Source organism: Sander vitreus, chromosome 19 (assembly GCF_031162955.1).
Source record: "Sander vitreus isolate 19-12246 chromosome 19, sanVit1, whole genome shotgun sequence".
Lineage (NCBI taxonomy): Eukaryota > Metazoa > Chordata > Actinopteri > Perciformes > Percidae > Sander > Sander vitreus.
The window spans coordinates 13,016,565-13,043,776 of NC_135873.1; the positions used below are offsets into that span (position 1 = coordinate 13,016,565).

Here is a 27,212-nt window from a genome sequence, read left to right on the forward strand (position 1 = left end):
GTCTTTGCAATGCAAAATGGTGACAGCAACAGGAAACTGAATTCATATTTACTTGTTAGGCTGTTAAAGAGGCTACACAAAATGAAATGTGCACTGTTCACTGTTAGACTATTAAACTTTAGCACAAGACTGAAAGTAGCTTTTACTCAGCAACAGAGCCACAGTCTTTCTAATGGTCTCTGTGAACCAAACACCCAGGATTGAAAGACTTCTAGCCTTATGTTGTTAATTCTTTACCATTTAATCCCACACACGATCATCAGAATATGTATGATTCCCACAAACACATTGATCCTAATATTATACTATATACTATAATACTGTATTTTAATATCCTTATCTGATTAATCTGAGATTTCATTACCTGCTTCTGTGTAGCTCATCAAAGTCTCCCAAACCTTTTTCACATGTGAATGAGTTTGCTGCTCCTGAGATTTTCCATAACAAGCGCCACCATGAGACAAATTTGTCTTGACTTTCTCTGTAAATTAACCATAGCTGTCAAAACAAATGCAGCTGCTACTCCTGTAGCAAAGATGACACATACAGAAGGCTGCAGTCTTACATCACATTGTTTCTGACTTCACCTGTATACCGGTGATGTCTCTCAAGAAATAGTTTGTTTCTGGATCATCCCACACAGTCCCAACACATACAGTCAGGTCCATAAATATTGGGACATCGACACAATTCTAATCTTTTTGGCTCTATACACCACCACAATGGAGTTGAAATGAAACGAACAAGATGTGCTTTAACTGCAGACTTTCAGCTTTAATTTGAGGGTATTTACATCCAAATCAGGTGAACGGTGTAGGAATTACAACAGTTTGTATATGTGCCTCCCACTTTCTAAGGGAACAAAAGTAATGGGACAACTGGCTGCTCAGCTGTTCCATGGCCAGGTGTGTGTTATTCCCTCATTATCCCATTTACAAGGAGCAGATAAAAGGTCCAGAGTTCATTTCAAGTGTGCTATTTGCATTTGGAATCTGTTGCTGTCAACTCTCAATATGAGATCCAAAGAGCTGTCACTATCAGTGATGAGGAGGTGGACCCATTAACCATCTACTAAAACATTTTTGCAAAGGTCTTTGCAATGCAAAATGGTGACGGCAACAGGAAACTGAATTCATATTTACTTGTTAGGCTGTTAAAGAGGCTACACAAAATGAAATGTGCACTGTTCACTGTTAGACTATTAAACTTTAGCACAAGACTGAAAGTAGCTTTTACTCAGCAACAGAGCCACAGTCTTTCTAATGGTCTCTGTGAACCAAACACCCAGGATTGAAAGACTTCTAGCCTTATGTTGTTAATTCTTTACCATTTAATCCCACACACGATCATCAGAATATGTATGATTCCCACAAACACATTGATCCTAATATTATACTATATACTATAATACTGTATTTTAATATCCTTATCTGATTAATCTAGCACTACAGGTAAAGATGGTCTTTGTTAGAAGCAACAGAGGAGCCAAGTATTGTCTCTACAGAGGAAATATTTGTACTAGAACTCCGGACTTCATATTTCAGGATTGCAAAGAAATAAGTCATCAGACAACAATAGTTCCCATGTATTGAATTTATTTTTGTTACCCACAAGGATATTGGATTGTTGCCTGCAAGGAAACCAGAAAACCAAAAAAAAAAAAAAAAAACATATTTTTAATTGAGTTATCCATCTTAATTTTAACGCTGAGTAGAAGTAACAGTATAGAAATGTGTTTTTAGTTAAATGTAATTTTGTAACGTTGTTTCCATTTTGACACTTCTTAAACACATTGTAATGGTTGCACCCATCACTTTATCCAATCTTGTGATGCACCTGGATACATCATCAGGATACAGCGCTAATGATAGATGATGGTGTACATCCAAATGTATGTATATCATTTACATATGAATATACACTCATTAAACATTGCTGGTATATTAAAAAAAATCCAATAAGAAAGAGAAGCTTCTATCTCTGATACTGCATCTGTTGTGTCTGTTATACAACAGATGCAGTATCAGAGATAGAGACGCTGATTGACATGGAAGTTACAATTCAGCTCGATACCCCTCAAGGGCTTTAATGACTTTCTCCGCATTTCCCATGTCCTTTTCAAGTTTAGCTATTTTTGCATCCATCTCCACACTCTGCCTAACTACATAGGTATTGATTTTCTCCATGAAGCCCTTGATGTTCTCCAAGAAACCATCCATTGGTGGAAAGTCACCAGGTAAATCTTTGGAGATTCTCTTCACAAATGCCATCATTGGCTCCATGGTGCTCATATATTCACTCATCAGCTCTGAAGGGGTGTCCTTTTCTGCCTAATGGGAGGGGGGGGGAGAAATAAAAGCACTTCATGATATGGCACCACCGCAGTTTGCTATGTTGTTACATTCTGTTGTGTCCACTGTAGTACAGGAAGTCATTTCTGAACGAGTTACAGTTCTCTCATCCTGCCAGAGTATTCTATCACTGAAGTTACTCCAAAGCATCAACAACATGGACACTGACTGACTCACTCACTCACTCACTCAGTCACTCACCTTCAGTTTGTCCAGGTTTTGTTGTGCCTTCTTAAGGCTTTCCTTCATATTGTCCTGCAAATCCAACATGATAATGAGAATCAACATGCAGTAACATTTGGGGACAAATAAGCAGCTCTAATAAAGTGCATATTGGCTCAAACAACTATATATATATATATATATATATATATATATATATATATATATATATAAAAAGAAATTAAAAACATTTCAACAGGACGTTTGCTTGTGATGACTCACTTTGGACATGCAAATAAAAGTGGAACTGTTTTCTGAAGCAAAAGGAGGTTAAGCTACACTTAACTTACCAGTGTTTTTATGTCTGTCAGTGAACTTGTGAGGCAAACCAGACACAGCAGAGTGAGGAGGAAGTACAAGCCTCCAGCCAATGCTCTGCTTCTGGACAAAGCTGCTGCTGCTGCCATTGCTGTTCTAAATAACATTTATAGAGCATAAAGGGTCAAATGGATAAAAGAAAAACACTTCTATATTGTAACATTTAAAAGTCTACAGTACAAACCATCTTACAGTATAGTGAGTTTAAGTTTATAATCTTACCTGTGATGTAAATGAAAGAAGAGCTGTACAGGGGATGAATGAAAAGAAATTTTGAGATGATATCCCACAAAATGCTTTATATACATCTGGTGTCACCTCGCCCACATAGCTCAGTGTCATTGTAGTTTCACTTTCACAGAAATGTACCAACATCCGTTAGTGCAGGTACATACTGCAGTGTGAGACACAAAACACAATTCCTAGATGACAAATCAGAACAAAGCTGTAATAGAAATTGTATGTGAAACTGAAATTAATGGAGGCCTTATAAAAGAAATGATTTATTATTCTGATATATTTAAAGAAATCTGTGAAACTGACAATTATGTTAAAGTTTTTTTTATTAAATTAATCAGTGACATTTTATGTCTGCAAAAGCTTTGCAACCAACTGAAAATACTAGAAAGAAACCATCAGGTGGAAGTAAAAGATATTACACAACATGTATAGAGGAGTCATTTAAAGCCCCAACGCTGTTGATCTTTCTCAGAAAACGGCTAGCTTTCTCTTCATGAGAAATCAAATGTTCAGCAATTGTGTGGTTAAGTATCCCTTTCACTTCATAAGAAACTGTCACTCTACAGTTATTCTTTCGTTTTAAAAAAGTGTGAACAATTGTGAAACCCTGCCCCAAGGTAGCAGTCTCTACAAGTGGGGGCCTGTGTGTCTGCTTACAGTTCTTGTAATCTGTTCTGTGGTTGGACAGGGAGGGGTGTGATCTGGGAAAGAAACTATTCCTCAGTGTATTGGTGTGGGGTCTTATTGTCCTGAACCGTTTGTTGGACAGCTCCCTGAGGAAGAAGAGTCTTTGTTGGGCCTTTTAACCAGATGTCAGCTGTTTTGACATATTGACTCCAAGCAACTTCAGTTTTTCCACGCTTTCCACTGCTTCTCCATGTATGTTGAGGGGGAGATGGGCTTTTTCCTTTGTTCTCCTGTAGTCGATGGCCATTTCCTTTGCCTTAGAGAAGAATCAGGTTGTTTTCCTTACACCATTCAGCCAGGTGTTCCACCTCAAGCCTGTAGGCCGGCTGCTCATTGTATGAAATCAGCCCAACTACTCTGGTGTCATCCACAAATTTAATTATGATGAAGTTGCAGTTGTGGGTGAAGTGTGAAGATCAAAGGGCTCAGCACACAGCCCTGTGGGGTTCCTGTGTTTAGGGTGAGGGCAGAGGAGCTGTGATTACTACCTCTGACTTGATATGGAAGGTTTGTGAGTAAGTCCAGAGCTCAGGACCAAGGCCCAACAACCTAAGAGAACCAAAGTGAGAGAGCTGAGCTGCTGCCTTGGCATGCGCCGCCATCTTGACATTTCATTTCAGATTAACAACTGAGAAAGACTTTGGCAATTAAATGATGTTGGTTTAAAGCATCTTCATTAAAGGCAGGCCAGTATGAAGATAGAATGTAGGACAGGACAGTTATCCTGCATAGCTGCTCTGTGAGAAGCGAGTTAACACAGATTCACATTAAAAAATACATATGAAACACACTGTGTGTGTGTGTTTTATCATTTACACTAAGAATTTACACTAATTACACCTTTAATATCTAAAATCCAGCTTAACTCTCTGATTGGTTGCAACTCCTAATGTCCAGAGTGTGTGGTTTTCAGGATATATATTTTCTAAGGATGCATGCTTTTACTTTCCCGTGGCTTAAATCATGATCATTATTAAAATAAATAGTCTTTTGTCATTTTCATGGAAATGCATTCTTTACTATGAACACCAGGTGTCAGTATTGGATTATATCAGATGTTCACCTGTTGGCAATGCAGAACACATTGACTTGAATTTTCTATAAATTTGCCATATGTCATGTCTAAATTCACACAATTCATACATTCTAATGCATCAATACTTGTCTGAGATGTTCAGGTACATGTACAAATGTCAGTTGAAGAGATATTTTGTGTTGCAAAAATGAATATAAATGAAGTTCCAACCAAAGCCTGCAGCATAAGATTTTTTTTAAATTGACATTTATATACATTTATGGATGTTGACAAAAAACTGCAGGATCTTTTGTGAGGAGCTTTTAACACAAAGTCCACAAGGGTGCAAAAATGCATTTAAAAAGTAGGGCCCAGGTTATGAAAATCACTTTCTAGACACTTTTTCTTGGTTCGCCTTTTGTCCTATTGTGCATGCTGTGTTAATCCAACTATTCATTGTGTTTTTTTATTGCCAGACAGTGCAAGTGAATATGGCCAGAATGTTACCTGCACAGTAACAAAGTTGTACTCATTGATTACAGTTAGACACATTGAATTTATGTTACACATTACAAGTGGCATAGTAATCAGCCCGACCACTCAGTCCAGCTTCATTGGGCAAGATATGAAGGAAAACGACTATGAACCACAAATAGTTCCACTGAACTGCCCGACTCTTTCTTTTCCTTTCTTTTTTTCTATTCTTTTCAGCTCCTCGTCTTTTAGTTGGACTGTGCAGTGAATTACAGACACTTTGCACACACACACACTATTATACGTTAAACTCTAATAATGTGTATGACAAACTGTGAAACCTGAATTTTCTGTGACATATTCTTCATGGTTAAATTAAACATACACTTCAGCATGTAAATCAACAATATGTTTCATTACGCAGTGATCTGCATGATGTCAGTAGGCCTTTACATCCTACATGTGTATGTGCACACATTGACCTGTGATTCTAATTACTGTTGATTTGTAGTATTTTGGAAGCTTTATAATAAAGTGCACTATAAACAGCGTATAGTATATAATATAAACTGTAGACTATTAAATGAATTGGTAGTAAATCTGTAGGCTACTTTAATCACTATGAATCTATATCAGAGGAAAGCATCACTGCACACAAACCTATCAGCCAAATTACCACTTACTTTAACGAATGATAGGACCACAGTAAAACACATCCATTCACCAGTCTTATCGGAAAGGGAACACACACACACACACACACACACACACACACACACACACACACAAATACAGAACCACACACACAGTAAGAGAGAGATACAGGTTAAGACCGTCCATTCCAGAACAATCAATCAGGGAAATTGGCAGCCCTGTTATACTGCTACTCCAGGGGTCCTGCTTTCACAGCCAGCCTCCGTCACTACTGCGTCAGCACTGGTGAGCTCAGCGTTCCTCGGTAGGGGGGGAGGTGGCAACTGAGGGTGAGAGAGAGAGACGGAGAAAAGAAGGGGAGAGAGAGAGAGAGAGAGAGAGAGAGAGAGAGAGAGAGAGAGAGAGAGAGAAGAAACGGGGTGTTGCCGCCTCTGAGACACGCTCACGCATCACAGAGTAACAGCAGCAGGGTGAGGACAGAGCATCCCCTCCATCGTTCTCTCTGGAACAACAAGACTGCTTATTCAATTATTGAAGCCGTACAAAAGCCGTTGCATTATTAAACATAATCAAAGCGGAGATATTGTGGAGATATACTACACCTCGTCATCAGGAGAGGAGAGAGAAGAGAGCTCGGTGTGAAAGCAGGGGGACCGTTACAGCAGCACCTTGGACAGCGAACATGGCTCCAATGGTGGAGGAAGGAGCTCAGCTCGGTGAGTCTGACCGGTTTCATTGATTAAGAGATACAGGTGTGAATGTGTGAGGTTGTTTGTGGTAACCTCGGGGTTGTTAAAGTACCGAGTTATTCATTACACGTGACTCGACTCAAACGTAATAGCTAGCGTTATTAGTCGCCACTATTGATAGAAGATAGAACTTAGCTAGTGTGTTTCATTTTAATTCATGCTGTATTCTGGCCACTTTAAAAAAAAAATAACGACAGTAAATGTATGTTAGAGTAGCCTACACTACTCTAAAGTGAATGGCTTTGTCCAGTGTGCTGCCAAACCCTTTTACTCGATAAAACAACGTGTTTAGGGAGAACTCCAGCCTCCATTTTGCAGCTATCTTAAGGGCGACAGTTAATTGTCAGGAAGTCAGAGGTGACGTTCTTACCACCGCAATATTAGCTAAGTTTATTTTATTTATTATTGATGGACTTGAGTAGAATGTAGCCCAGGTAAAGCCTGGAAAGCCCCTGTTTGTTTTTCATATAGATCTCCTCTCGGTTCAGCACCGCCCTCCCGTTGCCACATCCATCTGTCTGTTGTTGCCTTGAAAAGCACTCCACCCAGGACATCAGGCTGAAATATTAATGAAAAGGAAAGGAAGAGAACAGTATGGCTACAAGTGCTGTGATTAGAGCAGCAGCTTAGTAATGCACTTAAGATGGATTCTATGCCTACAACTATTATAGAAAAAATATCTTGCAGTAAATAGGCTATACTGGAAATGAATATAGGCGTACTATAATTTACATACAGGCCTTTAAGAGCAGAAATGGCAGCAAAGAAGTAAAATTGTTCTGAAACATCACTGTTTACCTGTAAAGTCCTACGTGTTATAGGAAAGTTATAGGAAAATACAAATTGGTTATGTATATTGTTAAGTGTAAAAATGACACTTTCAGCATCCTAATCACCCAAGTAACAAGGCTGATATATAAGACAAAGTGTAAATATATGATAAAAACTAAATTCTGATGATCTAATTTAAGTGAACAACACTACAGATTTTACCAAATGTAAAAAGATTCACAAGACATGAGTACACAAGTGATAAACCCCCCCAACCCCACCCCTCTCCCTCCCTCTTTGTGTGGGTGTTAACCTGAGTGCTTTTCCACTGGGCCGCCGTCTAACTGCAGGAAACGGTGCACGTTTCCTCCAATGAGATGGACCAGCGTGATTGCTGTTGAGTCACAGTTCAACACCACAAAACAAAGAACTGAAGCATTGATTAGCAAATACCCCAGGGATATGTCTCCATAATAACGTTTTAGTGATCACACAATAGGAGACAAAAGTACCATTGAAAGGAATTAGGTCCCTGAAGTATCACTACTGTTGAAGAAAATGTGATTAAAAAGTGCTGGCCATTTTGTCTCTGTATTGACCGGAATTATCCTGATGTTTCCGTTTTAAAGAATGGTCGTCGGTTAAAAAAACTTTCCTAATCTCTTTATATTATAGGTCTGCGTATCATTGCATTAATCTGTCACGATACCAAATAACAGAAAAACTGACATTGCCAAGGTCTTGTTACTTTTCTATCTTTTGCTTCTGAGTTCAGCCATTTTTATAAACCTGCCATCAACAAATGACCAGTCCCATAATGATGTTATGTGGTTTTCCCAGCAGTTCATTACTTACACCAACTGTTTCCTGTTGATTTACTGCAGCCATGTTTGGAATATGAACACAGCCCTGATGGTAATTCATTAGAGTTGAACAGATTGCGTTGTTTTCATCTCCATCTGAGTAAACACTGCAGCCTGTCAGTCACACACACAGAATTGATTCAATTTTCTCAGTGCAACAACAAAATCTGTTGAGGAGAACAATTGTTTTATTTGTGATTGTTTTACTGTTACTTGTTCTGCAGTGTTTGTTGGGGTGTGTGGTCAGACATTTTTAATTAAGGTTATTTTCTCCCTCTCTCCCTCCGTTCTGTCTGTTCTAACTCCATAGTGGCAGTGCCAGTCGGTGTTGCTGTGGTGAGTGTCTTTGGCCTTGTCTTCACCGTGTCAGCCTTTGCATGGATCTGTTGCCAGCGTAAAAACACCAAATCCCAGAAGACACCTCCTTACAAGTTTGTGCACATGCTCAAAGGGGTCGACATCTACCCGGAGAGCCTCAGCGGCAAGAAGAAGTTCGCTGCACCTGCCACCATGACAACTAATGACACCAGTAAAACTGATGTAAACGGAAACTGCCACACTGCATCGCCAATGAGTCCGACCGGCACCGGTAAACTGGCGTCAAGTCCAAACAGTTCTAGACCGGCTCTGCATCTAGATCTGGAGAAACGGGATCTGAATGGCAACTTCACCACCAAACCATTTCATCACCACCACCAGAAGGTGCGCAGCTCCCCAGACCTGGAGCTGCCCTCTCCCCATGCAGGGTTCACCCAACCTGGGGTGATGGACCGCAATGACCTCCCTTCACCATCCAGCACCCTCTCCAGCCAGGCACCCACCCCGGCCGTGGACAAACCCCAGGGGGAGGAGAGGGAGGGCGGACTAGGGACCCTCCACTTCTCCCTGGAATACCAGCCAGAGAAGAAGGCATTCATTGTCCATATTAAGGTACTGTGTGTGTGTGTGTGTGTGTGTGTGTGTGTGTGTGTCTTTCTAATACTTTTTTGATAGAACTTTGAATTAAAATGGTTTTGTGCAGTCTTGACTGATTTGATTTTTTTTTTTAATCCAGGAAGCCCATGGCCTGACCCCAACTGATGAGCAGTCGCTGACCTCTGACCCTTACATCAAGCTGACCCTGCTGCCAGAGAAAAAGCACCGGGTGAAGACCAGAGTCCTGAGGAAGACTCTGGACCCTGCCTTTGATGAGACCTTCAGCTTCTACGGGATCCCGTTGGCCCGAGTGTCAGAGTTGGCCCTTCACTTCATGGTGCTGAGCTTTGATAGGTTCTCCCGTGATGAGGTCATCGGAGAGACCCTTGTACCCTTGTCTGGGATCGACTTATCAGAGGGGCGTATTCTGATGAGCCGAGAGATCATCAAGAAGAATGTCAAGGTAAGATCTGGAGCAAATTGGATGTTTGAACCCTTTGAATTCATGATTTATATCTGGGGTTTGTTTCATCTTTTTTGTTATCAGTTTTCTTTGAGTAAAGTTATTGGGATTAGATTCATGACACGTACAGTGTCTTAAAGTTACTTTACAGCATGCAACATTTTTAATCACTATGAATCTAACTAACCACAAAATCATCACATTGCAATACTGCCCCAATAATGACTCAGCATTTCTCTCATCATAACAAAAGTGCTTAAGTGTCACAATATTAATCAGGACATAAGTCAGTACGTAATCATCCTGAAATCCCTTTACTTATTAAAATATAATGATATTTGAATCATAGAGCTTTCTCTAACTCACCTAAATGCAAATGTATTATAATATGTTTCTTGAAATCACAGTGAGATCTATTATTCAACTCTAATGGCATAATCTGAACCTTGAATACAAGTTTTAAATTTAGATCTCAATAATACATTTTGCAATACATTTTTCATTCTATCTAGTTAGGTTAGAAAAATATTACTTTAAAATAAAGCCAATGGAGAAAGTAGATAGGAAGTGTATATGTCTGTGGAAAGAAGGAGACTAGATCAGTTGCCATTATGGATTTGATATCTGATAGTGAGGTCTGGTGGGGTTCTTAAATAAAATGGACTGCTGTGAGTTTAGATACATGAAAGCCTTTGGTGTTTCTGTTTTGGCTGATTATTCTGAAATCCCTTAACATATGTAATTTATGTGATCAATGCATTTATCAGCTGGAATAGATATGACATACCTTCCACTTTGCAAACAAGACTTGGACCATCCGATAATCTGAATTGTGGTTAATTTGTGTTTAGGGAAGATCTTTTTATCCATCAGAGATTTGAAACAGTAATGCAGGGATGCCCAATTTGAACGGGAGTCACATGGACATTTTTACATTCCCAGTAGTGTATTGAAAAGATGATGATATCACACTACACCATTATGGATCTATGGGCTGGTGGTCAATATACAGCACTTCTGCTCTGTTCCTGGCAACATCTAAGGACCACAAATGTACTTTAGCTCATTTCCAGTCGCACATTTTCATGTACTGTGGTATCAAAACCAGTTGCTGAGATGTAGGCTGATATACTGTGTAATTCTCTGACAACTGGGTCAGAAAATACCCATGAGTAGATAGCCTATATTAGCCTGAAATACGGCAGCAGGGTTGGCTGCATTACATTCAGTGTACCGGTGAATTTAAACGATGGATTATAAGATGATATCTCTATCCTTAGCATAGGTCTTTGGTTTAGTATACAGCAGCGCTCTATAGATTTGTACTCAGTGGTTTGGCTGTACATGAGCATTTGTCCATTTGTAGGTGGAATGTGAGATGATATCAATGTAATTATAGATGTGTGGGCTAATAGTGTACTCTGCAGAGCTCTGCTTTAATGGAAGCACTGTGCCTACCAGGTGGGAGAGGATATGTTTACGCACATTTGTACCTTCCCAGGAGGAATGTGAGCTATCTGTAATATCTTTGAAGATTTCTGATATGATATAGTACTCCAGAGAAGTGCAGGGAAATGTCACTCAGATTCTGAGAAATATAAAAGGTTCATTCCCCTCAGCAGACCGCCCTCTATATTTTTATGATCAATAGGATAATATTTCTTAAACTATAAAGCTCTCTCCACACTGAGACTAACCATATTTTTTTCAATTCAATTTCTCATTTGGGTCCCAGGAGAAACCAATCTCATCAACCTCTGCTGTAGGGAGGAGTCTGCTGTGTCTCAACGCTTTTTAGTGCCATCAATGGAAAATTAGTTTCAGAATTCACGATATTGCTTTGCAGTGGGATTGGTCTCCTGAATTCTTTTTGTGCAATTTTTAAGTCGGCAGGTGAGAAGAGAAAAAGGCTCGGCCTCTTTAGCTATAGTTATATACTGTGTATCTTTATATAAAGAGAACATATTGACTAGTTCTTCTGCATTAGAAAGCAAACCATTTTATTTGCAAATAAAAGTGCAAACAACCCTTTTTTGACAGATTAAAAAAATGAGGCTTACAGAGTGCAAAAGAACAAATAATTCAACAGAATAGTTCACTTATTACATCAGGTATTCAATATCTCCATGTGGATATGATGTGGATGTGATGCAATGAGAAAATCATTTTGGGCTGAATTATCTTAATATGAGCATATATTGTTCTCTCTAATTAGAAGCAGCCCTTTGTTAACTGGGTGGTGGCTCTCTTTGTCTGCATGGCATATCTGTGTGTGTGTGTGTGTGTGTGTGTGTGTGTGTGTGTGTGTGTGTGTGTGTGTGTGTGGGCAGCAGTTCAGGGAATCATACAGCAAGCAGCAGAGCCATCGTTTTCACCCTGGAGAACGGCAAAAACGTAGAATACAATAGAGTAGGAATTTTTTTTGTGTAGTCACATACAAACACATCTGCAGCACACTCACATGTGCATTTCTGTGTGATACTTCTCATTGCCATGGCAACCATGAGTCGTGGCGTGACAAAACGTTAGGTGTGATTGCAGCATCTGAGGCGTCAACTCGATTGGCTGTGGACACAGACATGGATCTGATGTGTATCACAAACGTAGCGCAGAATCGGGAGTTTCTCAACTACATATTTGTGCTAGTCAAGATATGAGAACACACCCCATAAGCAGCTGGTGATTATTTATTTGACAGCCATTTAATCATTAGCACTGACACTATTTCCAGTATAAGCAGCTGCAGGTTTTACCACAACATTGTTGACAGTAGCTGATTATCTGCTAAGTCATTTATCAATACATAGATTCACATACATAGACAGTCACACCCTATTATTAATACTGTTATTTTTACCTAGTAAAACTAATTTAATCGTGAAAGAAAGATGTAAATACAGTATGAGGCAATTGTTTTAGCCTTACTTAATAATATATTACCAATGTATTAATGGCAATATGTCTTTGCATATAGCCTCTGTGGCAATAAACAGGGCAGGATAAGTGGAAGGTTTACTTTGAAAGTGAGAAAAGAACATGTTTTGATTTGTTTGGTCTGCTGCCTAAAATGTTTGGGTGCAAGTTCATGTCTGATAACATGTCTGAAAGTCCTTCTCTGTCTTCTTTTACACCTGCCATCTCTTTTTGAATCACCTTTTTTGTTGTATTTGTTCTGTCTCCCACCACCTGTCACCCATTCATCCCTCCCGTCTCTCCACAGAAGTCCTCAGGCCGAGGCGAGCTCCTGCTCTCCCTGTGTTACCAGTCCACTACCAACACTCTGACCGTGGTCGTCCTCAAAGCTCGCCACCTGCCCAAGACTGAAAACAATGGACCTACAGGTGCATACACTTTTTGCGAAACCTTTCAAAATGCAATCCATGGGATCACTGCTTACACAGACAAACACGTGTGCAATAACTTCCTTCACATAACCACACACTGATGAGACCAAAATCATTTTCCTCTTCCTGCCAAGCAGCCCAGACTACTTTGGATGCTGTGAGAGTTGCCATAATGACACCGCCACCGCACTGAAGTAATCTGATCAGGATGTGATAGAGAGCACTTTAGTGACAAACACACACACACACACACACACACACACACACACACACACACACACACACACACAGTGTTTACACAGCCAGCCTCTTTTGTCCCCATCACTAATATCCATCATTTCCGCTCTATCGATTGCCGTATTGATCTGGCTTGGGAATAATATGCCACTCTGCAACCGCTGCAGGGATATTCACCATGCCTTTTTTTTGCTTTTATCCTTACTTTGTTCCTCTGCTCTTGTCATTCTTCTGCTCTAGATCCATATGTCAAGGTGAACATGTACCAAGGGAAGAAGCGTGTGTGCAAGAAGAAGACCCATGTGAAGAAGTGCTCCCCCAACCCGGTCTTCAATGAGCTCTTTGTCTTTGATCTGCCCTCCAACGAGGGCCTGAGGGACACCAGCGTGGAGCTGCTGCTGATGGACTCAGACATAGGCAACTCACGCTGCCCCAACACCATCCTGGGGCGCCTGGTGTTGGGCACGTCGGTGACGGGCACACCCGGCGAGCACTGGAGGGAGATCTGCGACCACCCGCGTCGCCAGATTGCCAAGTGGCATGGTTTGTCAGAGGATTAGAAAGCCGGGGTATTGCTGGATTCCATCTTCCATGTCTGATCTGGTCCAACCACGAGAGGGATGGAATGAGGATGGGTGGGATTTAACGTCCTGCTAACCATTACCCATTGGACTTTCAGTGAGGGCGGGTAGGAAACAAGGGGGAGGGGACTTTGATGTTGTGTAGAGGGTCATTTGAAGTGATGTCATCATTCAATCAATCATTCATTCACTTATCTTTGAAGTTATTGGGGTTCAGCTAGGAGGCCGGGGCATGACAAAGGGAACCCCATAGCTTTAATGATCCCAAAGACTGTCACCGAAATCACCCGGTAACATGCAACATCATCTTCATGGCAACAACCAATTGTCACTGTAACCGTGTGCAGTGCAGAATGTCTTAAATGTCGCTATTACTCTTCTTCTTTTCTTCCTCTGCTCCTTCTTCTCTTTTTTCAGCTCTTCCTTCTATAAATAGTAACCTAGTCCATCGTATGAAAACCTGAATGAACCACATCTGACAATGCTGTAAAAATGTGCATTATTAAAGTTTATTTTATAACGCAGTGTTTTCTTCATAAAGAAGTAGATTTTTTTTAATTTATGTTCTTGTTTTGTACTCTTATGGTTGATTTGTTGAACATGTTTTGTAAGTATAAGTGGTATTTCATATATGATTACTTATTAAGTACAAGAAAGCCTAAATTAGGTGGTTTGAGAAAAGACTGGAACAGACTGAGTGCACTGGGGACAGTTTTGGTGTGTGTGTGTGTGTGTGTGTGTGTGTGTGTGTGTGTGTGTGTGTGTGTGTGTGTGTGTGTGTGTGTGTGTGTGTGTGTGTGTGAGCTCTGAAGAGATGTGAGCCACATAATGTTTACTGTAGGTGTTTTATCCCCCTTACTGTGAGCACAAAGACAGCTGAAATGTAAATGTATGTACCTTACTATAAAATATGGCAAGTTCTGAGAAGAAAATGAGTTTGAAGTATTTATTTCACCAGAATGTGAAGTTCATTGTGTGTGTATTCAGAAGTGCATTATTACAACTAGAAGTATTTACACTCTTTTAGAGTTAATGATAAGTTAAGGTTAAGCGTAACATCCAGCGGCTCCATTTCACAGATTATCACTCATAAAAACAGTCCAGAGTTCAATCCAAGGTAAAGCCTCTTTTCATTTTATAACACTACAGTACATAGTCTGTGCGTCCTCACCTCCAGCACTCTGGGGATGACATCATCGGGCCTCTTTCCAAATCTGATGATGCAATAACTGCTGAGTGGCTAAGTGCTCCAGGATGAAGTCATCATGTCTGAATTTAATATCAGCTAAGTGGTTTGGTGAGGGAACAGCTAGCTCAGCATGCTTACTTAACCCTGTTTTTATTTCTTTCTTTCATTCTTTCATTAAAAATATGAATAAAACTAAGAAATGTATCTTTCTGCCCTCTCTCTGTATTCTGCCTCTGCTCCCCCTCTTCCCTCCAGTCTCTAGTCTTACACTGAGTTACATTGTGTGTTTGCTGGTGAAGCCTCTGGAGAAGTGGGATGTTCTGTCCCGTTGCCTTTGTCAGGTCGCTCTCTGAGACTGCTTTCTATTTTAAACCTCTGCTGTCATCTTTGAAGCAATAAAATAGACCCGTGCAATGTGCAGCATCGCTACCATCCCCCGATTCCTTACCTGCTCCAGCTAACCAATAACGATTAAGCCTTTTACCTAATTCTCTAATGTGAAGACACTTTCATTTGTGATTGCAATCTGCAAAAAATGACGTATGTACAGCTTAAACCAGTTTTTCACTCATCTTTCTTTTTTAAATTATTCAGACGTATTGATTGACTTGTGAACAATTTCTCCCAACAATTAGTCCAAACAGACCCAAAATTATACTTTTATGCCCAAGTCTCTGTTTGTCCATCTTCCGATTGACTAAGCCCATAATCATTGGTGTGGGCCCTTTTTATGTTGAGAAAATAAGGCAACAAAACATGAAGGATGAAGTGTTGGTATGAAAAGAAGAAAAAAAAGACCGAATCAATAAAAAACACAACAGCTCCCCCAAACAAAAGAGGAAAATAATAATAATGGGGCGAAGAGATCTTTTAAAAGATCTTGAGGTTTTCTTTTGATAGCAAATGTCAAGGTTTCATTTTTCTTTGCTTTTTGTTTTCGCATTGATTTAAGAGTCAGACAGACTGTGCAAGGGCAACGACCTTGTCAACGTGTGTGTGTGCGTGCATGCATGCATGAGCGTGTGTGTGTTTGTTTGTGTGTCAGTTGGCCCAGTACAGCACTTATTAGTAAGTCCCTCAGAATGTCATTATGATGCAGAACCAGACCCTTGATCTAATGTAATGTAGACACGCACGCACGCACACATACACACACGCGCACACACACACACACACACACACACACACACACACACACACACACACACACAAACACAGATCCTAACATCTGCCCAGAGAGATCAAGTCAATCTGATACAGAGAGACAGGTACAGAAATCCAATCACACCAGCAGATTGTGTGTGTCTGCCTAGAATATAGAAGGCAGTGTGTGTGTGTGTGTGTGTGTGTGTGTGTGTGTGTGTGTGTGTGTGTGTGTGTGTGTGTGTGTGTGTGTGTGTGTGTGTGTGTGTGTGTGTGTGTGTGTAGAAGAGGAAGATTTGTCCTAATTAGGGATCTTCTAGGAGAGCACATAAACCAAATGAGATATCTCTGTTCTTATTAATGCTTGTTATCACCAACAGTCCTCTAACTCTAAATCTTTCTGCTCTTCTTATTCTGCTACAGGCTCATGTTTTTAGTGATAAAAAGAAAGGGCATGGGAATTCAAAGAGAGAGTAAACGTTACATCTGAACTGGGTTGCACCAGCTATTTGTAGATTATTTACTTAATGTGTAAATTTCCTCCTAAATTCCTTCTCAACTACTAGTTTCAACCTAGATTCCGGAACAATCCCGAAAATGAAACGTTGTCGATATAGACTAGTAGCATCATGAACTGTAACAAAACTGTCATAAATAAAAGTTTAGGGGACCCAGCGATATATTTAACAAACTTTCAATCCTTCGTAAATCTATGGAGAAATATGTGTTTGTAGTATTCTACTTTGATGTTTGTGTGTTGATTTTTGTGCATTGCCATTCAAAATCAGCTTGCATCATTATTCAATCGCATTTTAAATAAGTTTCAGGTCACATACATTGACCATAAGTCACAGCACCTCATTATTGGCTCCTGGTCTCTGAAATGTGCCATAAAATAGATTGTGAGCCACACCTGAAGCTTGAAGTGCTAAGTATGCACAATCTCCTCTGAAGTCCTCTGAAGCACACCTACAAAAAAATCAATCTGCAGAGGGAAGGGATGGATGAGGAGAGGAAAGTTTTCAAAGTAGACTGCAGGAGTGGAGGATGGGGAAGATATATGGCCGGAGGGAGAGGGAGGGGAGACTAGAGTCAGACAGGCCTGACAGGAATGGGGGCTGGCGTGGAGAGGGATGACATAGCGCCATGTTGGGATATGAAGTCTGGGACTGAAATGAGAAAGATGAGCAGGGGGAAAGTTAGTTGTTGACACGGCGAGATGAGTCGGGGATTGGCTGATGTGTGGGGGCTTGCAGACGGATATCATTTGCAGATAATGAAACGACAGCAAGGAAATGGAATGAAGAGGCTTAATGACTGAATCTGATGACAGTAAGCGTAAAGGTGAAGGACAGAGAGAGGGCTGTTCAACATAATGTGCTTGTGTGACCGAGTGATGAAAAGAAGAACCTTAAATAACTGCCAAGAACATACACGCTCCTCAGAAACCATAAATTAGTCAAACTTTCAGCTAGTTTTTTTATTAATATATTTCATTTCCGCCTTAACAAAAACATAAAAAACAATGATGTCTTTATTATAATGTATCTTTATTATCAATTCTTTGACTTTTATTGTAATAATTATTACTTAATCTTTATTTGTGCCATACAGTTCTATTCATCAAATCATTCTTTAATCTTCTAGCAATAATTATCATAATGTGCAACACATTTCCTTATGATTTCTCTAAATCAACATCTGTTTCTCATTTTGCTTCTTAAATATTGCGCTGCCAATCTATAAATTGTCTTTCCTTTTTCTCACCAAAGCTTCTTAGTTATGCACGATATAATGAAGCCCATGTTTTCTTTGTGTATGTACAGTATTTTTCAGATATGAAATATTTCATGTAACATTTCCCCTCGAGGCTGCCCTACCGGGATGACAGCAGAGGAGAAACACTGTAGAGATGGGACATATTTATATAACCTGTTATCAGTGTTTATATAACCTGTTATCGGTGTTGTTTGAGTGAGAGAGAGGACAAAGCGCAAAGAAAGAGCAGGAGAGAGTGAGAGAGATAGAGTGGGAGAAGGAGAAAACCTTATGTGTGGTCACAAAACGTTAAAGACACCAGTGAATTATTAATGATGTCAACATCCTTACATACAATTCCATATTAGAACGTGTTTGTTGGTTGCAAATGAGCAGACAGAAAAATCAAAAGGCAGATGAAAAGGAAGTAATTTCATAAACATGGCAACCAGGATATGTATATATACTGTAGGTATCTCTGTGTGATTTCCATCCATCCATTCATTGTGTATACCTACTTATCCTGTTGAGTTTGTGGTGTGCCGAAGCTTATGTCGTCACCCTGTACGGGTTGCCAGTCTATCTCAGGGCTGCACAAATAAACACACAACCATTAGAAATCACTTGACCTGTACTTTTTGGACTGTGGGAGGAAACCAGAGCACTGGGAGAACTGAGAGAAATCAAATTCAAAACCAGAACCTACCTGTCTATATCCATCCATCCATCCATCCATCTTCATCCGCTTAGCCGGGGTCGGGTCGCGGGGGTAGCAGCTCCAGCAGATACCTGTCTATAATGTCTATTAATTTATTGATTTAGTTTTTTGTCTGAATGAGATGTGTATGTGGATATGTCCCACGTGCACACTGTAATATTAAACATTTTGAGAGTTGGGATTCACAAGTTTTAAAACAGTAGCAGCAGAAAGATTGTAAGTCTGACATCATGTTTTCACAGACATGATATCATATTGGGCTTTGTGACACTAATCAATGATGATAATATTATACAGATATCCTTTTCAGCCTCCAAATTGCAGCCTGTTGTAAGCATGCTTATTTGTTTTTAAATATTTAATGAACCTTTGGCGAAAGTTCATTAAGGAGATTCTATTCTCTCACATTTTGCCTTTATTCCTCTTCCCTGGGAGCTGGATTGCTTGACATCTATAATATTTAATCGCTAAAGTCTTTCTCGTTGTTAAACGCAATAATCACCATTTGATTACTCCTTATTGAAATCACTACAGGCACATTATGAAGATGTGGTAATAGTGTCTAAAAGCTCCTTTCTGTTCCGTTAGAAATGATTTTTGCCTGTGTTCAGACAGCTACCTCCACTGTAAGATTCAACCCTCTCTGAGTCACAATCATTATTGCTTTGTCCTCGAGAGTCATTTTGATCTAAGAGTGCTCCTCTTTAAAAACCATCTGTCTGTCTGTCTGTGTGTCTGTGTCTGTGTGTCTGTCTGTGTGTCTGTCTGTCTGTCTGTCTGTGTGTCTGTCTGTCTGTCTGTCCTTGTGTCTGTCTGTCTGTGTGCCTGTGTGTCTGTCTGTGTGTCTGTGTGTCTGTGTGTCTGTCTGTCTGTGTGTCTGTCTGTGTGTCTGTCTGTCTGTGGGTCTGTCTGTGTGTCTGTCTGTCTGTGTGTTTGTCTGTCTTTGTGTCTGTCTGTGTGTCTGTCTGTCTGTCTTTGTGTCTGTCTGTCTTAGAAATCTGTGCTCAATGCACTGTGTGTAGAAGGGATGAGTCATCATCAAAATGACCTTCACACAGACAAGTTTTACTGAGACCTTTACGTTTGGCACACACACACACACACACACACACACACACACACACACATTACAAACCATTTTGCGTATTAGAAGCAATCCTGGTGCTTTCAACAAAACACACAACACACACACACACACACACACACACACACACACACACACACACACACACACACACACACACACACACTAATGACCTCATTTGAATGGGAACTGAGCCTATTAGTCAGGTTGTGAGAGCACAGAATAATAGATAAGTTGGGGGTTGGAGGCATTAGAGGGGAAAAGGCTGGCATTGGTTAATGAGAGCAAACTATCACTTCTGGGAATAGCTGCTCGAGAGACGAGAGCGTGACAGACAGAACATTACTGTACTTTAAAATATTAGTTAAAGACTGTTTCTTGAACTATTTCTCTTTTTTTCAGCATAGCATTAGTCATTTGAATATACTATTCTAGTAATCTAGGGTATAGGCAGCCATGTATTGGAGGTCTGAGCCTGCAGGCTTTAATGACAGAAGGCAGTCTTACTGTAACAGCTCTGCAAGGAGGACTAATCAGCTGTTTTTGTGATTGGTTGAAGTGAAAATCTACAGGTTTCTGGGCAGTGCATGGTTGGCTATGCCTTCCATGTCACAGAGTTAGTGAGTTAGCTGTGGGCTACCACTTGAGCCTTGTTTAAAGTACCTTAATTTCCTCCTTGAGCTGTATGTCCCAGTTGAGTGGACCAAATCAGCAGGCCAAACTGAATGAATACACTGTTGTTTTTAGCCCACCGGCATACATCTATTCCCTTCACCTTACCCAGTGTCTTTGTCTCATGTCTCTCCTTTGTGCTCCCTGTGGGGAGGCGTGGCTCACAGTTTCAAAGCCTCTAGTTTAGAGCTCATGGGAAAATATGTTAATTAAAGGCAGCTAAAAACAAGAAGAATTGAATAAACAACAGTTTTGCTTTTGTTTTTTTCAAATTTACCATCCTTATCTAGACAAATGGAGTGAACCACACAGCATCAAGTAAGGCGATGTATGCACTATGGATTAGCAGACATTTTACAGATACAATCTGTGGATAAAAAACAATCTGGGCAAAATCCAACCAAAAAGTAATTGTAGAGGTGGTTAAGGAATTGAAACCACCACTCCTTCAACCAATCAAGACACGACCGGGGCATTTCAACCAATGCAGGATCAAGTTAAGGATCCATACGGGTTACCATAGCAACGGCATGAAGGCCACAGGTGCCTATCCTTGAGAAGGCAGCAAACGAGATGGACCACACGATTCTGTTAGGTTTACGACGCAGAGCCTATAAAAACTATAGCCACCTGGGGGCTGGAGTGTGTGTGTGTGTGTGTGTGTGTGTGTGTGTGTGTGTGTGTGTGTGTGTGTGTGTGCGTGTTTGATTTAGGTGCATGCATAAAAACAAGTTAAGTTAAACACAGGCTCTCTGATGTCTTGCCTTGACATTACCTTTGCTGTCATGGCAACAGTAGTGGTTCTGAGGTAGGATGGCGGTAGAGAGCAGGAGAGACAGAGAGAGGGGATAACAAACAGAGGACGACAAGTTGGAGGAGAAGGAGGAGGAATGTTGGCCAGGAGGCAAGAGATTGATGGAGCAGGGAAAGAGGTGGGACGGAGGGACTGAGGGGGTGGATAACTGAGCGGTCTCGCTCTGTCAGCCTGGCGAGGAGGCAGAAGAAATGGAAAGGAGGCAGCGTGAGATAATGGGCATGAAAGGAAAAGGTTGGCATGACTGCACTGATACGTTTTTGCTTTCTCTGAGAATTCCCAGTGCTGACGGCCTCTCCCTTGTCTTTACAGAACAATATAAACCCAGATTATCTGTGTCGAGGTTTAAAGGTAATTAAAGATATACAGTGTACAATGGTAAAAAATAGACCAGAATGGTGGGATGTTGATTTGAAGGAATAATGAATGGGAGAAAACAGGAGTGGTTAAACAACACAACAGTCTGCCATGACAGTGAACAGTCTCTTGGGTTTGCTTAAACTTACATTGTTTAATGTTGAGTTAATTCTTAGCAAAAACCCCTTTGTTCTTTCACAAATATTTTCTCATTCATGTGTAATTACTTCCACCAACTAATCAAAGTTCTCTCGTACGCGTAGAATCTACCATTCAGAATACATACGAGCGAGTCGCTCAAATGTATTCTGCCATGTATCGCCTCCATCTTTAAAGTTCATTAGCCAAAGAGGGACATACCTCTGCGTTTCGCGCTTTTACACTCAGTGGCACCGTAACGGATGCCAGGGGGAGATTACTCGATCTGCCAGCAGATTTGAAAGCCTGTTGAAGATGGAGGATCAATTCAATTCAATTCAGTTCAATTTCATTTATAGTATCAAATCATAACAAGAGTTATCTCGAGACACTTTACAGATAGAGTAGGTCTAGACCACACTCTATAATTTACAAAGCCCCAACAATTACAGTAATTCCCCCAAGAGCAAGCATTAGCAGTGGCTCAGCAGACCCAGGCTCTTGGTAGGCGGTGTCTGACGGTGCCAGTTGGCCAGTTGCAATAATAGTCATAATATTATTAATATTAATAGTCATAATAATGGAACAGTGACTAGAAATGGTAGTCGTAGTAGTTCATGTCATAGCACGGCACTGCAGGGCGTTACAGGATGTAGTGTGGCACAGCAGAGCATAGCAGGACATAGCAGGACGCAGCAGGATGCAGCAGGACGTAGCCAGACACTGCAGGGCATCGCAGAGCGTAGGAGGGTGTCGCAGGACCGCAGCGACAGCTGCAACCAGGATCTTGGTGCCACCCTAATCCAAGGAAATGTTCTGGGCGAAAAAGAAACATAAGGACTCCGGGGAGTAAACTCCCCAGAGTTAGGTTAGTAACAAGCATTTCTGGTACAAGGATGCACACAAATGGAAACAAATGGAAGGAGAGATGAGAGTGAGGATAGAGCAGCTCAGTGTGTCAAAGGAAGGAAGGAACTTCCCCGGCAGTCTAGAACTATAACAGCATAACTAAGAGAGGCAGGTTAAAGAGAGGAGCCTGGTCGGGCTAGAACTCTCCCCAACCGGATCAGGCTGTACTGGCCTGCCTCCCTCTACTCTTATTATATTACTGATTATATGGTAGATGAATCTGACGACTATGAAGAGAAGCAGGTGGGCCAGGCTAGGCGGATGCTGCAATTCCTCACTCCCTAACTATAAAGAGGAGGGTTTTCAGTTTATTATTAAATGTGGTGACGGTGTCTGCCCGCCGGACCCAGACTGGGAGCTGGTTCCACAGGAGAGGAGCCTGAAAACCGAAGGCTCTGGCTCCCATTCTACTTTTAGAGACTCTAGGAACCACAAGTAGCTCTGAATTCTGAGAGCGTAGTGCTCTAGTGGGACAATAAGGTACTAAGAGCTCTTAAAGATATGATGGTGTTTGACCATTTAGAGATTTGTAGGTCAGGAGTAGGATTTTAAATTCAATCCTTGATTTTACAGGAAGCCAATGCAGAGAAATATGATCTCTTTTCTTAGTTCTTGTCAGGACACGCGCTGCAGCATTCTGGATTAGCTGGAGAGTCTTAAGGGATTTATTTGAGTAACCTGATAGTAAGGAATTACAGTAGTCCAGCCTGGAAGTGACGAATGCATGGACTATTGTTTCAGCATTGTTTCGCAACAGGATGTTCCTAATTTTGGCAATGTTACGAAGATGAAAGAAGGCTGTTCCTGAGGTTTGTTTTAGATGGGCGTTAAAGGATATATCCTGATCAAAAATAACTCCTAGATTTCTGACAATAGTGCTGGAGACCAGTGCAATGCCATCCAGGGTAGCTATATCTTTAGATAATGAAGTTCGGAGTTGTTTGCGGCCCAGCACAATAACTTCAGTTTTGTTTGAATTTAACATCAGAAAATTGTCGGTCATCCAGGATTTTATATCTTTAATGCACACTTGAAGTTTCGACCTGACTGATTTTCGAAGTGACTGGTTTCATCTGGCTTGATTGACAAGTATAATTGGGTGTCATCTGCATAACAGTGAAAGTTAATTGAGTGTTTCCTAATAATATTGCATAGAGGAAGCATATATAAGGAGAATAGAATTGGTCCAAGCACTGAGCCTTGAGGAACACCATGGCTAACTTTAGCGTATTTGGAGGATTTGTTAATATTAACAAATTGAGATCGATCAGCGAGATAGGACGTAAACCAGCTTAGTGTGATTCCTTTAATGCCAACTAAATGTTCCAGTCTCTGTAACAGGATAGTATGGTCAATGGTTTTCTAAGTATGGAGATAAGTCCTTTGTCAGCAGCAGTTAGAAGGTTGTTTTCACCAGTGCCGTCTCTGTGCTATGATGCTTTCTAAATCCTGACTGAAAGTCCTCAAATAGACTATTCCTATGTAGAAAGTCACATAGCTGATTAGCGACTACCTTCTCAAGGATCTTGGAGAGAAAGGGAAGGTTAGATATAGGTCTATAGTTGGCTAAGACCTCAGGATCGAGGGTGGGTTTTTTCAGAAGAGGTTTTATCACAGCTACTTTAAATGACTGCGGTACATAACCTGTTGATAAAGACATGTTGATCATATCTAGTAATGAAGTGTTAACCATGGGTAATGCTTCTTTAAGTAGCCTTGTTGGGATGGGGTCTAAGAGACAGGTAGTTGGCTTAGCTCAAGAGACCTTTAACATTAATTGTTGAAGGTCTATAAGATAAAAGCAGTCTAAGTATATATCAGGTCTTGTCACGCTGATACTTTACTAACATTAGCTTGCATTTGTTTGGGAACCAGATAACTGATGTTAGCAACGAAATGGTAGCAAAATAACGAAAACGTAAAACTATTATTACACTGAAAGGAAAACTCACGGACGAGGTCATACTTCTTGGAATAATACAGCCACCGTAGGAGTTAAAACGCGATCGGAATGGTAGAGGCTAGAAAGTAATATTCAGTTGGTTGTCATATACAATTTCACCGCTAGATGGGAGAAATTCTACGGAAGCGTATTACATTCAGTATAGAAAAAAAATGTAGACACCTTATCTCGTAATTACGAGATCCTGATCTCGTAATTTTGAGAAAAGATCTCGTAATTTTGAGTAAAGATCTCGTAATTTTGAGAAAAGATCTCGTAATTACGAGAAAATAACTCGTAATTTTGAGAAAAGATCTCATAATTACGTATTCAGTATCTCGTAATTTTGAGAAAAGATCTTGTAATTTTTAGAAAAGATCTCGTAATTATGAGAAAAGATCTCGTAATAATGACACAAATGCATTTTCACAACAACAGAAAACAGCTCTCTTGCGTGAAGCTGTCAGGCTTTCAAGGCTAGCTGATGCCATGGAAGCAAATAAGCCTACGTCATGTGTTGACATGGTTTTTAATCCACAATGAGCTTGTGCTCAAACTTTAATGTATGAACCAACATCATCATCAAAACCTAGCTTGTAGCTACTCTTCTTCGTCTCCCTTAATACCAACATACACCATGGTCATACCTAGACACCCTCCGCTGGTCACACTAGGAATTACGGTTGATTCATTACAACACAAGTCTCACCTGTTTAGTTTAATCCGTTTTTATTTTGCTTTGGGTTTGAGACATTAGGAGATGCTAATGTCTTTAAGTAATATAGATGGGATTGTTAACAGTTTGTCGACTTTGCACAGGCACCTCCGGACTTTGCGGTTGTTCCGGCGGAAAGCCAATTCTGATCTGTTGGACATTGTAGTGTTTCTGCAGGATCAGTTGAACAGATATGTCCATTAACTAATACTATCTATAAAGTTACATAACAAGTATTACGCTAACTTAACCCAGCTGAATTTAATGTTACCTCTCGGTGGTACAGTTTATCACTGAGCCGTGGCCTACTGACAACTAGCTAGATATGCCGCCTTCCAGGTGTTTAAAATTATCTCATAATTACGAGCTCTTTTCTCAAAATTACGAGATCAGGATCTCGTAATGACGAGATAAGGTGATTTTATATGGTGAATGTACTACGCTTCTGTAAAATTCTTACACAATGTAGCATTAATTTATCTAGTGGTGTCTGCCTGCAAGGACCACAGCTCATGAGACACAGACAGAGACAGACAGACAGAAGGCAAGAGGACGTGAAGAGTCAGCATCACATCTTAAGATCTCAGATGGACAAATGTAAAGACATTTGATGGATTGACGATTAAAGATGATACATGCAGCTGTCGCAACATGGGGCAGTTTAACGTTATGCAGTTATGCACTTTCATGCTGGTCTAAATGCAGTGTCAGCAGTATTGAGGAATGTTTAGCATGTAAATGATCACATTTAAAAAGTATGAATTACAGCACAATCTATTGGAATTCACTATTAAATCCATATTAGTCAAAGTATGTTTAGAATCTTGTATAATTTCATATGCTGGCTAGTTCTTCCCAGTAGCATCAATCCCAGCTTTATCAGAACCTGAAGAATCAAAGAAAATACAAAAATATCAGGTCAATGGACTTTTTGGATGCATTAGAATATTTCTTTAAGTATGAACCGTGCAACAAAGTCACACTCATGACCACTGAGTTGTGGACGTTTGAATTTTTCAGGTGGCTATGGGTAGAGTTTGGCTTATCTACATTTGGAGCAATTGTACAATGTATTACAATAAGTCAGTTTATGTCATTTAGACCTCATCTGCAAAACTTCAAGAATCAGGCACGGTAAACCCATATGGTAAATCAAAAAAACTTTTTTCAGGCTCATCCAAATATGTTCCAAATTTGGTAAAGGTTGGATATATTTTGAAAAAGATGGCAGAAAATCTAGTGACCTGCATCTTTAGTGATGTTATATATCTAGTTTTCTTATAACCTGTACAAATGAGGATTTAAGGCTCAGAGGACAATAAGATGTGCCATTGGAAACCACAGTCACTCAGTCACATATACACCAGTGTGTTCATATCGACATATGTTTCTCTGGATTAATAACATTCGTTTGAGTGAAGAAAAATAATGTGAATATTGTAGACTACCTGCCATGGAAGGTTTTCTGTGATTGAGAACAATTCTATATGTGAGTCAACTTAACAAGTTCTGTTTGTCCTGCAGCATTCTTTCCTCAGCCCACATCTAGTAACTAAGAGCCACATATTTTCTGCCACCTCATTAGAGGAAGGAGCTGTAACTCTCATCGTGCTTAGAATTCACAAAGCAGTCCATGGAGTTTGGTCTGGTTTTACTATGACCATTTTGCTGGCCCCACTTAAGAATTGTAGTCACAGTATCATCCAATATTATACCATTATGATACACCTAAAAATACAACTAACATTATCACCGTTATGAACACCTCATTTTATCATGGTACCTAGATTTGCACCCATTCTCCCAGAAAGCATTCAATGTTCTGAAAGTTCAACATCAAAAGGACACATTAACATGAAGATTCAACATCCAACAACATAAAAACAAAG

General features: G+C 40.3%; 2 protein-coding genes across 2 annotated transcripts; one reads left to right on the forward strand and one right to left on the reverse strand.

Annotated features, from left to right (window-relative positions):
- Positions 1 to 1,578: 1,578 nt before the first annotated feature.
- Positions 1,579 to 3,223, reverse strand: LOC144534467 (uncharacterized). Its single transcript, XM_078276403.1, has 4 exons — positions 3,114 to 3,223; positions 2,864 to 2,987; positions 2,553 to 2,606; positions 1,579 to 2,330 (listed from the first exon to the last, which is right to left on the reverse strand). Exons 1-4 carry the CDS (start codon positions 3,197 to 3,199, stop codon positions 2,055 to 2,057), a joined length of 540 nt encoding a protein of 179 aa, XP_078132529.1. The 5' UTR covers positions 3,200 to 3,223; the 3' UTR covers positions 1,579 to 2,054.
- A 3,195-nt stretch (positions 3,224 to 6,418) lies between these two features.
- On the forward strand, positions 6,419 to 14,862 carry syt4 (synaptotagmin IV). Its single transcript, XM_078275980.1, has 5 exons — positions 6,419 to 6,677; positions 8,655 to 9,274; positions 9,399 to 9,722; positions 12,943 to 13,063; positions 13,544 to 14,862. The coding sequence occupies exons 1-5, from the start codon at positions 6,644 to 6,646 to the stop codon at positions 13,861 to 13,863; spliced, it is 1,419 nt and encodes a 472-aa protein (XP_078132106.1). The 5' UTR covers positions 6,419 to 6,643; the 3' UTR covers positions 13,864 to 14,862.
- The last annotated feature ends 12,350 nt before the right edge of the window (positions 14,863 to 27,212 follow it).